At 42.9% G+C, this 11,759-nt stretch overlaps 1 protein-coding gene across 1 annotated transcript in view; it reads left to right on the top strand.

Annotated features, from left to right (window-relative positions):
• LOC142596450 (lens epithelium-derived growth factor-like) overlaps positions 1–2,366 on the top strand; it is an 81,465-nt gene extending 79,099 nt beyond the window's left edge. The window contains exon 14 of the mRNA XM_075725544.1: positions 2,288–2,366. Within this exon, the coding sequence (XP_075581659.1) occupies positions 2,288–2,366 (79 nt within the window). The remainder of the gene's footprint in view (positions 1–2,287) is intronic.
• The last annotated feature ends 9,393 nt before the right edge of the window (positions 2,367–11,759 follow it).

The following is an 11,759-nucleotide window of genomic DNA, read 5'->3' on the forward strand; positions in this document are numbered from 1 at the left end:
AAGTATTTTCCCAGGTATTCCTTCTCCCACTACTCCAGGGAGACAAAAACTAATTGTGGCATAACTTACAGTGGGGGGAAAATATTACCTCACTAGCATGCTCCAGCTAGGAAGTTTCTCTCCCATTGCTCAGTGGCTTTTGAGCTCAAGCTGATGATCTCCCTTGCACCATGCAGCTGCCCCATGAGCTAACATGCTTAAGCTTGTGCAGCCACGCTGCTACCTTGAGATTTCCATGGATTTGGATGGGTTCACAAATGTAAGGAGAGAAACTACCTGTTCAGCTTCTGAAGGAAGGAAAGACAAGGAGCCCTGCCCCAAAAAGCTCACTGACATTTATAGTCAGAATTAGCTAAGAGCAACTACATACACTAACTTAACCTGGTACCTGAACTGTGCTAGGGTGTGAGCAAAATCAGACCCCCGACCCAAGGGAATATTTTAACCCTCTAGCAATATTTAACCCTCTGGCAAGGCAAGCAGAGACAGAGGGATGGGATAGTGCTATCTGCAGCTAGAACAAGATATATAAGCAGACTTCAGGTTTTGACATGATATTAATGACATTGACAATGGGACTGAGTGCACCCTCAGCAAGTTTGCAGACGACACCAAGCTGAGTGGTGCAGTTGATTCGCTAGAGGGAAGGGATGCCATCCAGAGGGACCTTGGCAGGCTTGAGGAGTGGGCCCCTGTGAACCTCATGAAGTTCAACAAGGCCAAGTGCAAGGTCCTGCACCTGGGTCAGGGCAATCCCCAATATCAATACAGACTGGGGGATGAATGGATTGAGAGCAGCCCTGCAGAGAAGGCCTTGGGGATATACTGGTGGATGAAAAATTGGACATGAGCTGGCAATGTGCGCTTGCAGCCCAGAAAGCCAATCGCATCCTGGGCTGCATAAAAGGAAGCGTGGCCAGCAGGTCAAGGGAGGTGATTCTGCCCCTCTACTCCACTCTTGTGAGACCCCACCTGGAGTACTGCATCCAGCTCTGGGGTCCCCAGCACAAGAAAGACTGCTTGCTGCTCCTCATGCTTTTCTACTGCCATTCAGCTCCTCTGGGACTTTTGCTATAAAACCACATAGAATTAATTTCAGCATAACTTTGAGGAGGAGGGGCTGAGTGGGAGCTTAGGTTAAATATACATACAGTATCCAACTTTTCCTGCTGACTAAGCATAATTTCTCAAAAATGTAGAAATGGAAGTACCCCAAATGGTTTTGACAGTTGAAGTATCAATTGAGCTTTCTCCAAAAATAAGTACTCTTCCCTGCTGTTTAGATCAGCTGATGACTATGATAAAGATCTTCCACCACCATCTGTTGTTCTGACAAACATCTGTCTGCGCATGTAGAGAAAAAAGCAGCATGGAAATTATGAGTTACTGTAAGAAATAAAAAAAAAAATTGAGAAGCTAAATACTCAAAAGCCCTTACTTATGAATCACCTTTTACTGTATTTTATGACTGAAAATGGTATTTGTGCATGTAAGTTATTGTTAATTAGGAAAGACTGAAAAACGGTACTTAGGCAGATGGGGCTGGGCTTCTATTGGAAGAAAAATAAATGAGATTCCTTAAGGCTGTTGCTGATTTGAACTTCTATGCTCCAGGCTTTTGAATTAGTGAGAGATGATCAAATGCACCGAGCTGGTCTGGACTGCAGGATACTTGCTAAAAAGTATGGTAGGTACTCTTTAGAGGCCAGAATATGCATCTGCTCCTGGTCCGATAGCAAATTTTATTTATAATTAACACTACTGGAGGCTCTTGTTTCTCGTTCCTGTCAAGGTGCCCGCTCTTTTGTTACTAAGCACTCTGGGTGATGCTTCCTTTCTGGACCATCTTCAAACACTACTTCCTATAAACTGACTGACTTATGGTTTCTTTCATGAGCCCACAGTTACTTGCTTGTTCCCTTAACAAGGCCTCTTTATTTTTGTAACATCTCTTACAAGTAGATCTTAATTTTCACCTTCCTTGTCCAATTCCAGTGCCATTCCATTATGTCTTCTAGAAAGCAAAGTGTTAGAGCAAGTAGATATGTAAGATGTGAAATTTGTCATTCAATTTAAAAAAACATGCATAATATTAACATGTTATCTGACACTATCTATGCTGCCCGTGCTTAGGGTTTAGGTGGAGGGAAATGAGGGAGGGAGAGCTGTAATTAAAGACGCTTACTGTTTACTAAGCTGAGAAGGGGTCCTGTGCCCATCCCCAGGGAGTGGTTAAGGGATGGCCCTGGGCAATGCATAATTCCCACTTTTGTTCTTGTGCTCCCAGAACCTTTAGAACCACCTGTGCTGGAAAGGAGCATCACACTGAGCTGGAGAGCTATATTGGCTCAGTAGTATCCCAGTAATTTTAAATCAAAATGTTTTCTAATTTTACATCAAAATGTTTTGTAATTTTTAGGAGTTGTTTTGATGTTTCATGCATCATTTCCCCATCCTCTCACCTGTCTTTAATTGACCTGCTTCTTGAAAGGTGTACTGTAGTTTCTTCTGATTTGACTGACACAGTACATGATGGGAGGTATTGGGTAGGAGAGCCTACATCACAGGAAGGAGGGAACCTTGGCACTCCAGTTTCACTATAAGTAACACAGAGCCAAAGTTACCGTTTTCAGTTCTGACTCATTGAAACAAAATGTCCAAAATAAAACTTTTCTAGACTTTTTTTTTTTTTTACAGAAGCATTTTTCCCAGTGCCTTGCTAATTCAAAATAAAGCCAGGATTCGTTACATCATAAAGCTTATTGATCCAGATGTCCTTTGCATGTTACAACAGCCTGGATTAAATATGGTGTTTCATATGCAGGGGGTTATTTAGGAGTACTTACTGTACTCAAAATTCATTTTAATTCCACGTTACCTTAATCATTGACAAGGATGAATTGTTAACCGGAGAGAGAAGAGAGGGATGTAGGAACTGGATGCATTTAGCTGTTGCAAGTTTTTCAGGCACTACTGTCATGGTCCGTTTGGATCTCTCAAGTTTACAGGACAATGTACACTGTAAATTAAACTTTATTTTATGAACTCATTAGGAAAGAAAACAAACACACACAGCAAACAAGGGCTCAATCCCCTTTGTACAGACTAGTCTAACACATGAATTCACTAATTCATCACTTAATTCATGAGGTTTCTCACTCACAAGTTCTCTAATTCATAACTCACAACAACTTGTAACTCGTGCACCTATGAGCACCTCAATGTCTTTCTTGTATTGAGGGGCCCAAAACTGGACACAGTATTCAGGTGCGGCCTCACCAGCGCCGAGTACAGGGGAACAATCACCTCCCTGCTCCTGCTGGCCACACTATTCCTGATACAAGCCAGGAGGCTGTTGGCCTTCTTGGCCACCTGGGCACACTGCTGGCTCATGTTCAGCTGGCTGTCGACCAACACCCCAGGTCCTTTTCGGCCAGGCAGCTTCCCAGCCACTCTTCCCCAAGCCTGTAGCGTTGCATGGGGTTGCTGTGACCCAAGTGCAGGACCCGGCACTTGGCCTTGTTGAATCTCATACAGTTGGCCTCGGCCCATCGGTCCAGCCTGTCCAGGTCCCTCCGCAGGGCCATCCTACCCTCCAGCAGATCGACACTCCCACCCAGTTTGGTGTCGTCTGCAAACTTACTGAGGGCGCGCTTAATCTCCTCATCCAGATCGTTGATAAAGATATTAAACAAGACTGGCCCCAAAACAGAGCCCTGGGGAACACCGCTCGTGACCGGCTGCCAACTGGACTTAACTCCATTTACAACTACTCTCTGGGCTCGGCCACCCAACCAGTTTTTTACCCAGTGAAGACTACGCCCGTCCAAGCCATGAGCTGCCAGCTTCCCAAGGAGAATATTGTGGGAGACGGTGTCAAAGGCTTTCCTAAAGTCCAGGTAGATGACATCCACAGCCTTTCCATCATCTACCAGGTGGGTCACCAGGTCATAGAAGGAGATCAGGTTGGTCAAGCAGGACCTGCCTTTCATGAACCCATGCTGGCTGCGCCTGATCCCCTGGTTGACCTGCACATGCCTGTTGAGTTCACTCAAGATGAACCTCTCCATAATCTTTCCCGGCACTGAGGTCAGGCTAACAGGCCTGTACTTTCCCGGGTCCTCCTTCCGGCCCTTCTTGATGTTCCATCAAGAGATGATGGAACGTGGCTTGGCAAGCTCCCTGGGGATGACCAGTCTGGCTGGAAACATGGAAGCATGACCAGTCTGGCTGGAAACATGGAAAAATAAAGGCAAGTAGCAACAGCAGAGGCAAAATGGGAGTTGAGTGAACAGTCACAACTACTGTGGCAGATGTTGAAATTCAGCAGGGAAATAGAATCATAGAATCATAGAATCGTTTAGGTTGGAAAAGACCTTTAAGATCATCCAGTCCAACCGTTAACCTACACTACCAAGTCTACTCTAAACCAATCAAGGGTAGACTAGACTAATCCATGTCCCGAAGTGCCACATCTACCTGTTTTTTGAACTCTTCCAGGGATGGTGACTCCACCACCTCTCTGGGCAGCCTGTTCCAATTCTTGACCACCCTTTCCGTAAAGAAATTTTTCCTAATTTCCAACCTAAACCTCCCCTGGCGCAGCTTAAGCCCATTTCCCCAGGGTACTCAGCCCCCTGAGCTGCAAGACAGGGACGGGGAGCAGAATGGAGCCCCCATAGTCCAGGAGAAAGCAGTTAATGACCTGCTATGCCACCTGGATGCTCACAAGTCTATGGGGCCAGATGGGATCCGCCCAAGAGTACTGAGGGAGCTGGCAGAGGAGCTTGCCAAGCCACGTTCCATCATCTCTCAGCAGTCCTGGTTAACAGGGGAGGCCCCTGATGACTGGAGGCTTGCCAATGTGACGCCCATCTACAAGAAGGGCCGGAAGGAGGACCCGGGAAAGTACAGGCCTGTTAGCCTGACCTCAGTGCCGGGAAAGATTATGGAGAGGTTCATCTTGAGTGAACTCAACAGGCATGTGCAGGTCAACCAGGGGATCAGGCGCAGCCAGCATGGGTTCATGAAAGGCAGGTCCTGCTTGACCAACCTGATCTCCTTCTATGACCTGGTGACCCACCTGGTAGATGATGGAAAGGCTGTGGATGTCATCTACCTGGACTTTAGGAAAGCCTTTGACACCGTCTCCCACAATATTCTCCTTGGGAAGCTGGCAGCTCATGGCTTGGACGGGCGTAGTCTTCACTGGGTAAAAAACTGGTTGGGTGGCCGAGCCCAGAGAGTAGTTGTAAATGGAGTTAAGTCCAGTTGGCAGCCGGTCACGAGCGGTGTTCCCCAGGGCTCTGTTTTGGGGCCAGTCTTGTTTAATATCTTTATCAACGATCTGGATGAGGAGATTAAGCGCGCCCTCAGTAAGTTTGCAGACGACACCAAACTGGGTGGGAGTGTCGATCTGCTGGAGGGTAGGATGGCCCTGCGGAGGGACCTGGACAGGCTGGACCGATGGGCCGAGGCCAACTGTATGAGATTCAACAAGGCCAAGTGCCGGGTCCTGCACTTGGGTCACAGCAACCCCATGCAACGCTACAGGCTTGGGGAAGAGTGGCTGGGAAGCTGCCTGGCCGAAAAGGACCTGGGGGTGTTGGTCGACAGCCAGCTGAACATGAGCCAGCAGTGTGCCCAGGTGGCCAAGAAGGCCAACAGCCTCCTGGCTTGTATCAGGAATAGTGTGGCCAGCAGGAGCAGGGAGGTGATTGTTCCCCTGTACTCGGCGCTGGTGAGGCCGCACCTGGAATACTGTGTCCAGTTTTGGGCCCCTCAATACAAGAAAGACATTGAGGTGCTCATAGGTGCACGAGTTACAAGTTGTTGTGAGTTATGAATTAGAGAACTTGTGAGTGAGAAACCTCATGAATTAAGTGATGAATTAGTGAATTCATGTGTTAGACTAGTCTGTACAAAGGGGATTGAGCCCTTGTTTGCTGTGTGTGTTTGTTTTCTTTCCTAATGAGTTCATAAAATAAAGTTTAATTTACAGTGTACATTGTCCTGTAAACTTGAGAGATCCAAACGGACCATGACAGTAGTGCCTGAAAAACTTGCAACAGCTAAATGCATCCAGTTCCTACATCCCTCTCTTCTCTCTCCGGTTAACAATTCATCCTTGTCAATGATTAAGGTAACGTGGAATTAAAATGAATTTTGAGTACAGTAAGTACTCCTAAATAACCCCCTGCATATGAAACACCATATTTAATCCAGGCTGTTGTAACATGCAAAGGACATCTGGATCAATAAGCTTTATGATGTAACGAATCCTGGCTTTATTTTGAATTAGCAAGGCACTGGGAAAAATGCTTCTGTAAAAAAAAAAAAAAGTCTAGAAAAGTTTTATTTTGGACATTTTGTTTCAATGAGTCAGAACTGAAAACGGTAACTTTGGCTCTGTGTTACTTATAGTGAAACTGGAGTGCCAAGGTTCCCTCCTTCCTGTGATGTAGGCTCTCCTACCCAATACCTCCCATCATGTACTGTGTCAGTCAAATCAGAAGAAACTACAGTACACCTTTCAAGAAGCAGGTCAATTAAAGACAGGTGAGAGGATGGGGAAATGATGCATGAAACATCAAAACAACTCCTAAAAATTACAAAACATTTTGATGTAAAATTAGAAAACATTTTGATTTAAAATTACTGGGATACTACTGAGCCAATATAGCTCTCCAGCTCAGTGTGATGCTCCTTTCCAGCACAGGTGGTTCTAAAGGTTCTGGGAGCACAAGAACAAAAGTGGGAATTATGCATTGCCCAGGGCCATCCCTTAACCACTCCCTGGGGATGGGCACAGGACCCCTTCTCAGCTTAGTAAACAGTAAGCGTCTTTAATTACAGCTCTCCCTCCCTCATTTCCCTCCACCTAAACCCTAAGCACGGGCAGCATAGATAGTGTCAGATAACATGTTAATATTATGCATGTTTTTTTAAATTGAATGACAAATTTCACATCTTACATATCTACTTGCTCTAACACTTTGCTTTCTAGAAGACATAATGGAATGGCACTGGAATTGGACAAGGAAGGTGAAAATTAAGATCTACTTGTAAGAGATGTTACAAAAATAAAGAGGCCTTGTTAAGGGAACAAGCAAGTAACTGTGGGCTCATGAAAGAAACCATAAGTCAGTCAGTTTATAGGAAGTAGTGTTTGAAGATGGTCCAGAAAGGAAGCATCACCCAGAGTGCTTAGTAACAAAAGAGCGGGCACCTTGACAGGAACGAGAAACAAGAGCCTCCAGTAGTGTTAATTATAAATAAAATTTGCTATCGGACCAGGAGCAGATGCATATTCTGGCCTCTAAAGAGTACCTACCATACTTTTTAGCAAGTATCCTGCAGTCCAGACCAGCTCGGTGCATTTGATCATCTCTCACTAATTCAAAAGCCTGGAGCATAGAAGTTCAAATCAGCAACAGCCTTAAGGAATCTCATTTATTTTTCTTCCAATAGAAGCCCAGCCCCATCTGCCTAAGTACCGTTTTTCAGTCTTTCCTAATTAACAATAACTTACATGCACAAATACCATTTTCAGTCATAAAATACAGTAAAAGGTGATTCATAAGTAAGGGCTTTTGAGTATTTAGCTTCTCAATTTTTTTTTTATTTCTTACAGTAACTCATAATTTCCATGCTGCTTTTTTCTCTACATGCGCAGACAGATGTTTGTCAGAACAACAGATGGTGGTGGAAGATCTTTATCATAGTCATCAGCTGATCTAAACAGCAGGGAAGAGTACTTATTTTTGGAGAAAGCTCAATTGATACTTCAACTGTCAAAACCATTTGGGGTACTTCCATTTCTACATTTTTGAGAAATTATGCTTAGTCAGCAGGAAAAGTTGGATACTGTATGTATATTTAACCTAAGCTCCCACTCAGCCCCTCCTCCTCAAAGTTATGCTGAAATTAATTCTATGTGGTTTTATAGCAAAAGTCCCAGAGGAGCTGAATGGCAGTAGAAAAGCATGAGGAGCAGCAAGCAGTCTTTCTTGTGCTGGGGACCCCAGAGCTGGATGCAGTACTCCAGGTGGGGTCTCACAAGAGTGGAGTAGAGGGGCAGAATCACCTCCCTTGACCTGCTGGCCACGCTTCCTTTTATGCAGCCCAGGATGCGATTGGCTTTCTGGGCTGCAAGCGCACATTGCCAGCTCATGTCCAATTTTTCATCCACCAGTATATCCCCAAGGCCTTCTCTGCAGGGCTGCTCTCAATCCATTCATCCCCCAGTCTGTATTGATATTGGGGATTGCCCTGACCCAGGTGCAGGACCTTGCACTTGGCCTTGTTGAACTTCATGAGGTTCACAGGGGCCCACTCCTCAAGCCTGCCAAGGTCCCTCTGGATGGCATCCCTTCCCTCTAGCGAATCAACTGCACCACTCAGCTTGGTGTCGTCTGCAAACTTGCTGAGGGTGCACTCAGTCCCATTGTCAATGTCATTAATATCATGTCAAAACCTGAAGTCTGCTTATATATCTTGTTCTAGCTGCAGATAGCACTATCCCATCCCTCTGTCTCTGCTTGCCTTGCCAGAGGGTTAAATATTGCTAGAGGGTTAAAATATTCCCTTGGGTCGGGGGTCTGATTTTGCTCACACCCTAGCACAGTTCAGGTACCAGGTTAAGTTAGTGTATGTAGTTGCTCTTAGCTAATTCTGACTATAAATGTCAGTGAGCTTTTTGGGGCAGGGCTCCTTGTCTTTCCTTCCTTCAGAAGCTGAACAGGTAGTTTCTCTCCTTACATTTGTGAACCCATCCAAATCCATGGAAATCTCAAGGTAGCAGCGTGGCTGCACAAGCTTAAGCATGTTAGCTCATGGGGCAGCTGCATGGTGCAAGGGAGATCATCAGCTTGAGCTCAAAAGCCACTGAGCAATGGGAGAGAAACTTCCTAGCTGGAGCATGCTAGTGAGGTAATATTTTCCCCCCACTGTAAGTTATGCCACAATTAGTTTTTGTCTCCCTGGAGTAGTGGGAGAAGGAATACCTGGGAAAATACTTGGAAAAAGTACCCAAGCATAATAACTAGCTGGCTCATACACCACTCAACTCATGGATTTCATCATGTGCAGCAATATTTTTTTATAATAATTCAGATAGGTTTACATGATCACTCTCTATCTGACTCCAATCATTCAAAACAACATTTGGGGTTTTTTAATTGTTTTTTTTTTTTTTTTAATTTTAATATTATATATATGTACAAAACCATCGATGCCTACTTTTTTTTTTTCCTTTTTTTACAATTTTATGTTATTTACAAAACAGGACAGCAAAATAACTTATAAAGAATACCAATAGTGTACAAAAAGAAAACTGATAAATGATTAAACTGTTGGAAAGTTAGTATTTTACAGTGTTACAGATCACTAATCTGTAAAACAGCATTTTGAAGTATGTGTCCAGTCTGGTGTATGCTGGGCTAAGTCCATCTGCAAACTGAAAATAGATCTGCAATACAGGTCATGAAAAATTGTTCAAAACAGATGTTGTATAGCTATACCTTTAAAGTCATGACTTCTCTATAGTAATGGGCTTGCTTAACCAAGGAGAGGAGCTGTCCTAACTTCAGCACTATAAAGTATTTCCAAAATAGTACAAGTACATACAGTATTAGAGAACCTGATTTTCCTTTCTTTCCCAATATTTGCAACACTCTTTCAAAACTTAACTTCAAGATGCAAAGAACTAACCTGGAGTTTGTTTCGTATGTTAGATTTGTTGTTTGCTTTTACTAAAAAAAAACCCCAACCTTAAAAAGCCAAATGAACAAACCAATAAAATCTAAATCTCCAAACCTGATCATTCCCAATATATTCTATTAGTGGTTAATGAATCACATTAATCCCATCTGTCCTATGCTGAAATACAGTATACATTAGAGCAAATCAGTTACTGTTTAGGAGTGGGGTTTGTTTTGGTTTGGTTTGGGTTTTTTTCAGAAACAGGATTTTGTCACAAGCAATAACGACATGAGTCTATATGTTCCATTGTTTCATGGACCAAAGTACCCTCCCATCTGTTAATTCCTTTAGAATGTGAAGAAACAATGACGTTTCTTTAAATGTGCATTCTACCCCAACTATTCAAGCTGGGATCCCTAAATTTGGTCATTTACATCCATATGTAGGTTATTCCTGGTAGCCAAAACATTTGCATATTGATTTAAGAGGTGTTTATCAGCTGTAGCTCCCCATTGTAGTTGATAGGATGTGAGGGTGTTTCATATTTCACAGGCGCAGGCCTTGATTTTCCAAGTACTGCATTTGTCCTACAAAATGGCAACAATACAGACTGTATAACAGACTCTGAAGTTTGTGTGATCTCCATAGAGAAGAATGAAGATGAATGTGAATGCTCCTTTGAATGTCATTGGATTACACATGGCCCTGACCCCACTCAACAAGGCAGCATTAACAGTACTGGTAAGCAGAACACTGTTTATATTTCTAGATCAATAGAAATACTGCTGCTACCTATTTTTATTAGGAAGAACACATGTTCTTACAACTTAATTTGGACACCAGAAATTAAAGTTTGGTTTCTAAAATAAATGTTTCAAAAAGCTGAAATGGAGGTAGAGAATGTGCTTGGTTTCCTGATGTTTTCACTGAAGAAAACACATCCCTTTTTATTGCATAGACTGCTCAATATTCCTAATGCCTTAAAAGCGGATCTCCTCACATAGACGGAATTTATCATGAACTATATGCAAACTATTTCTAATGCTGAAAGCTATATACAGCTGTAGAAGAAAATACTCTCTGAGTTGATTTTTTTATGTTTGTTTCTAGGAAGCAAGCTTTTTATCAGGCAATACAATAAGATACTGTAATTGCAGGTGTACTAATAAGATTTTTATGTAAAAAATTTTACAAGATGACCTAAATTCATTTGTGGGGGAAACACTTTGGATTTCAGTGTGATTATCCTGAGATTAATTTGGCCCAAAGACTCTAAGGGCTGCACCTCCCCTTCCTCTTCTTGAGGGGTGAAAACAGAACAGAAGAATGTTTCTGGAAAGAAAAATGTGTAAACATAATTCTTCCCCTATAAGTAGTTGGGGAGGGAAAAAATCACTGATAACCTCTTACAGTTCATGCTTTTAACATAGCAAAGATGGAATACTCGGATAATGACAATGATTTAAAGTTTTCCTTCAGTGATGTTTTTGCTCCTCTTAAAGAGCAAAACACAGTTTTACAATAAATATTGCCTTTCTCAGTATTTGATGTGTCACGCATGACACAGGTACAGTGCAAGGTACCTAGAGAAGCTTATGACACTAGGAATATTATGACATGCTTTCTGTGTTGTATTTCCAATTAGCTCATGGTTTCCCCCCGTACTCTACAGCAACAGCTATAAAGAGATATAGGAGCCCTTTCAAAGTGCTCTTTACAATAATTTTAGCTGTTTCCATTAATAGAGTGCTCTTAAGGAAATGTCTACTCTCTCCATAAGCACACACAACTGCCATTGGATTTTGCAGGAGTTAGATAAGCGTATGAAGAGAATAAATCTTTAAGGCAAGTGTATGAAGAGAAAAAAAAATTTTAAAAAGGAGCAGTTTATAAAGATGACAGCTGCTGTTATGCATCCATTCAAACAAAACACAGCAAAGTAAAGCAGTTAGCGGCATTTCAATAGTACAGTACTGTATTTATTGTCAAATGAAAGTATAGGGTTAACTGAGAGATGTATTTTTCTGCCCTCATACCCCTGCCACATTACACAGGCT

Source organism: Pelecanus crispus, chromosome W (assembly GCF_030463565.1).
Source record: "Pelecanus crispus isolate bPelCri1 chromosome W, bPelCri1.pri, whole genome shotgun sequence".
Lineage (NCBI taxonomy): Eukaryota > Metazoa > Chordata > Aves > Pelecaniformes > Pelecanidae > Pelecanus > Pelecanus crispus.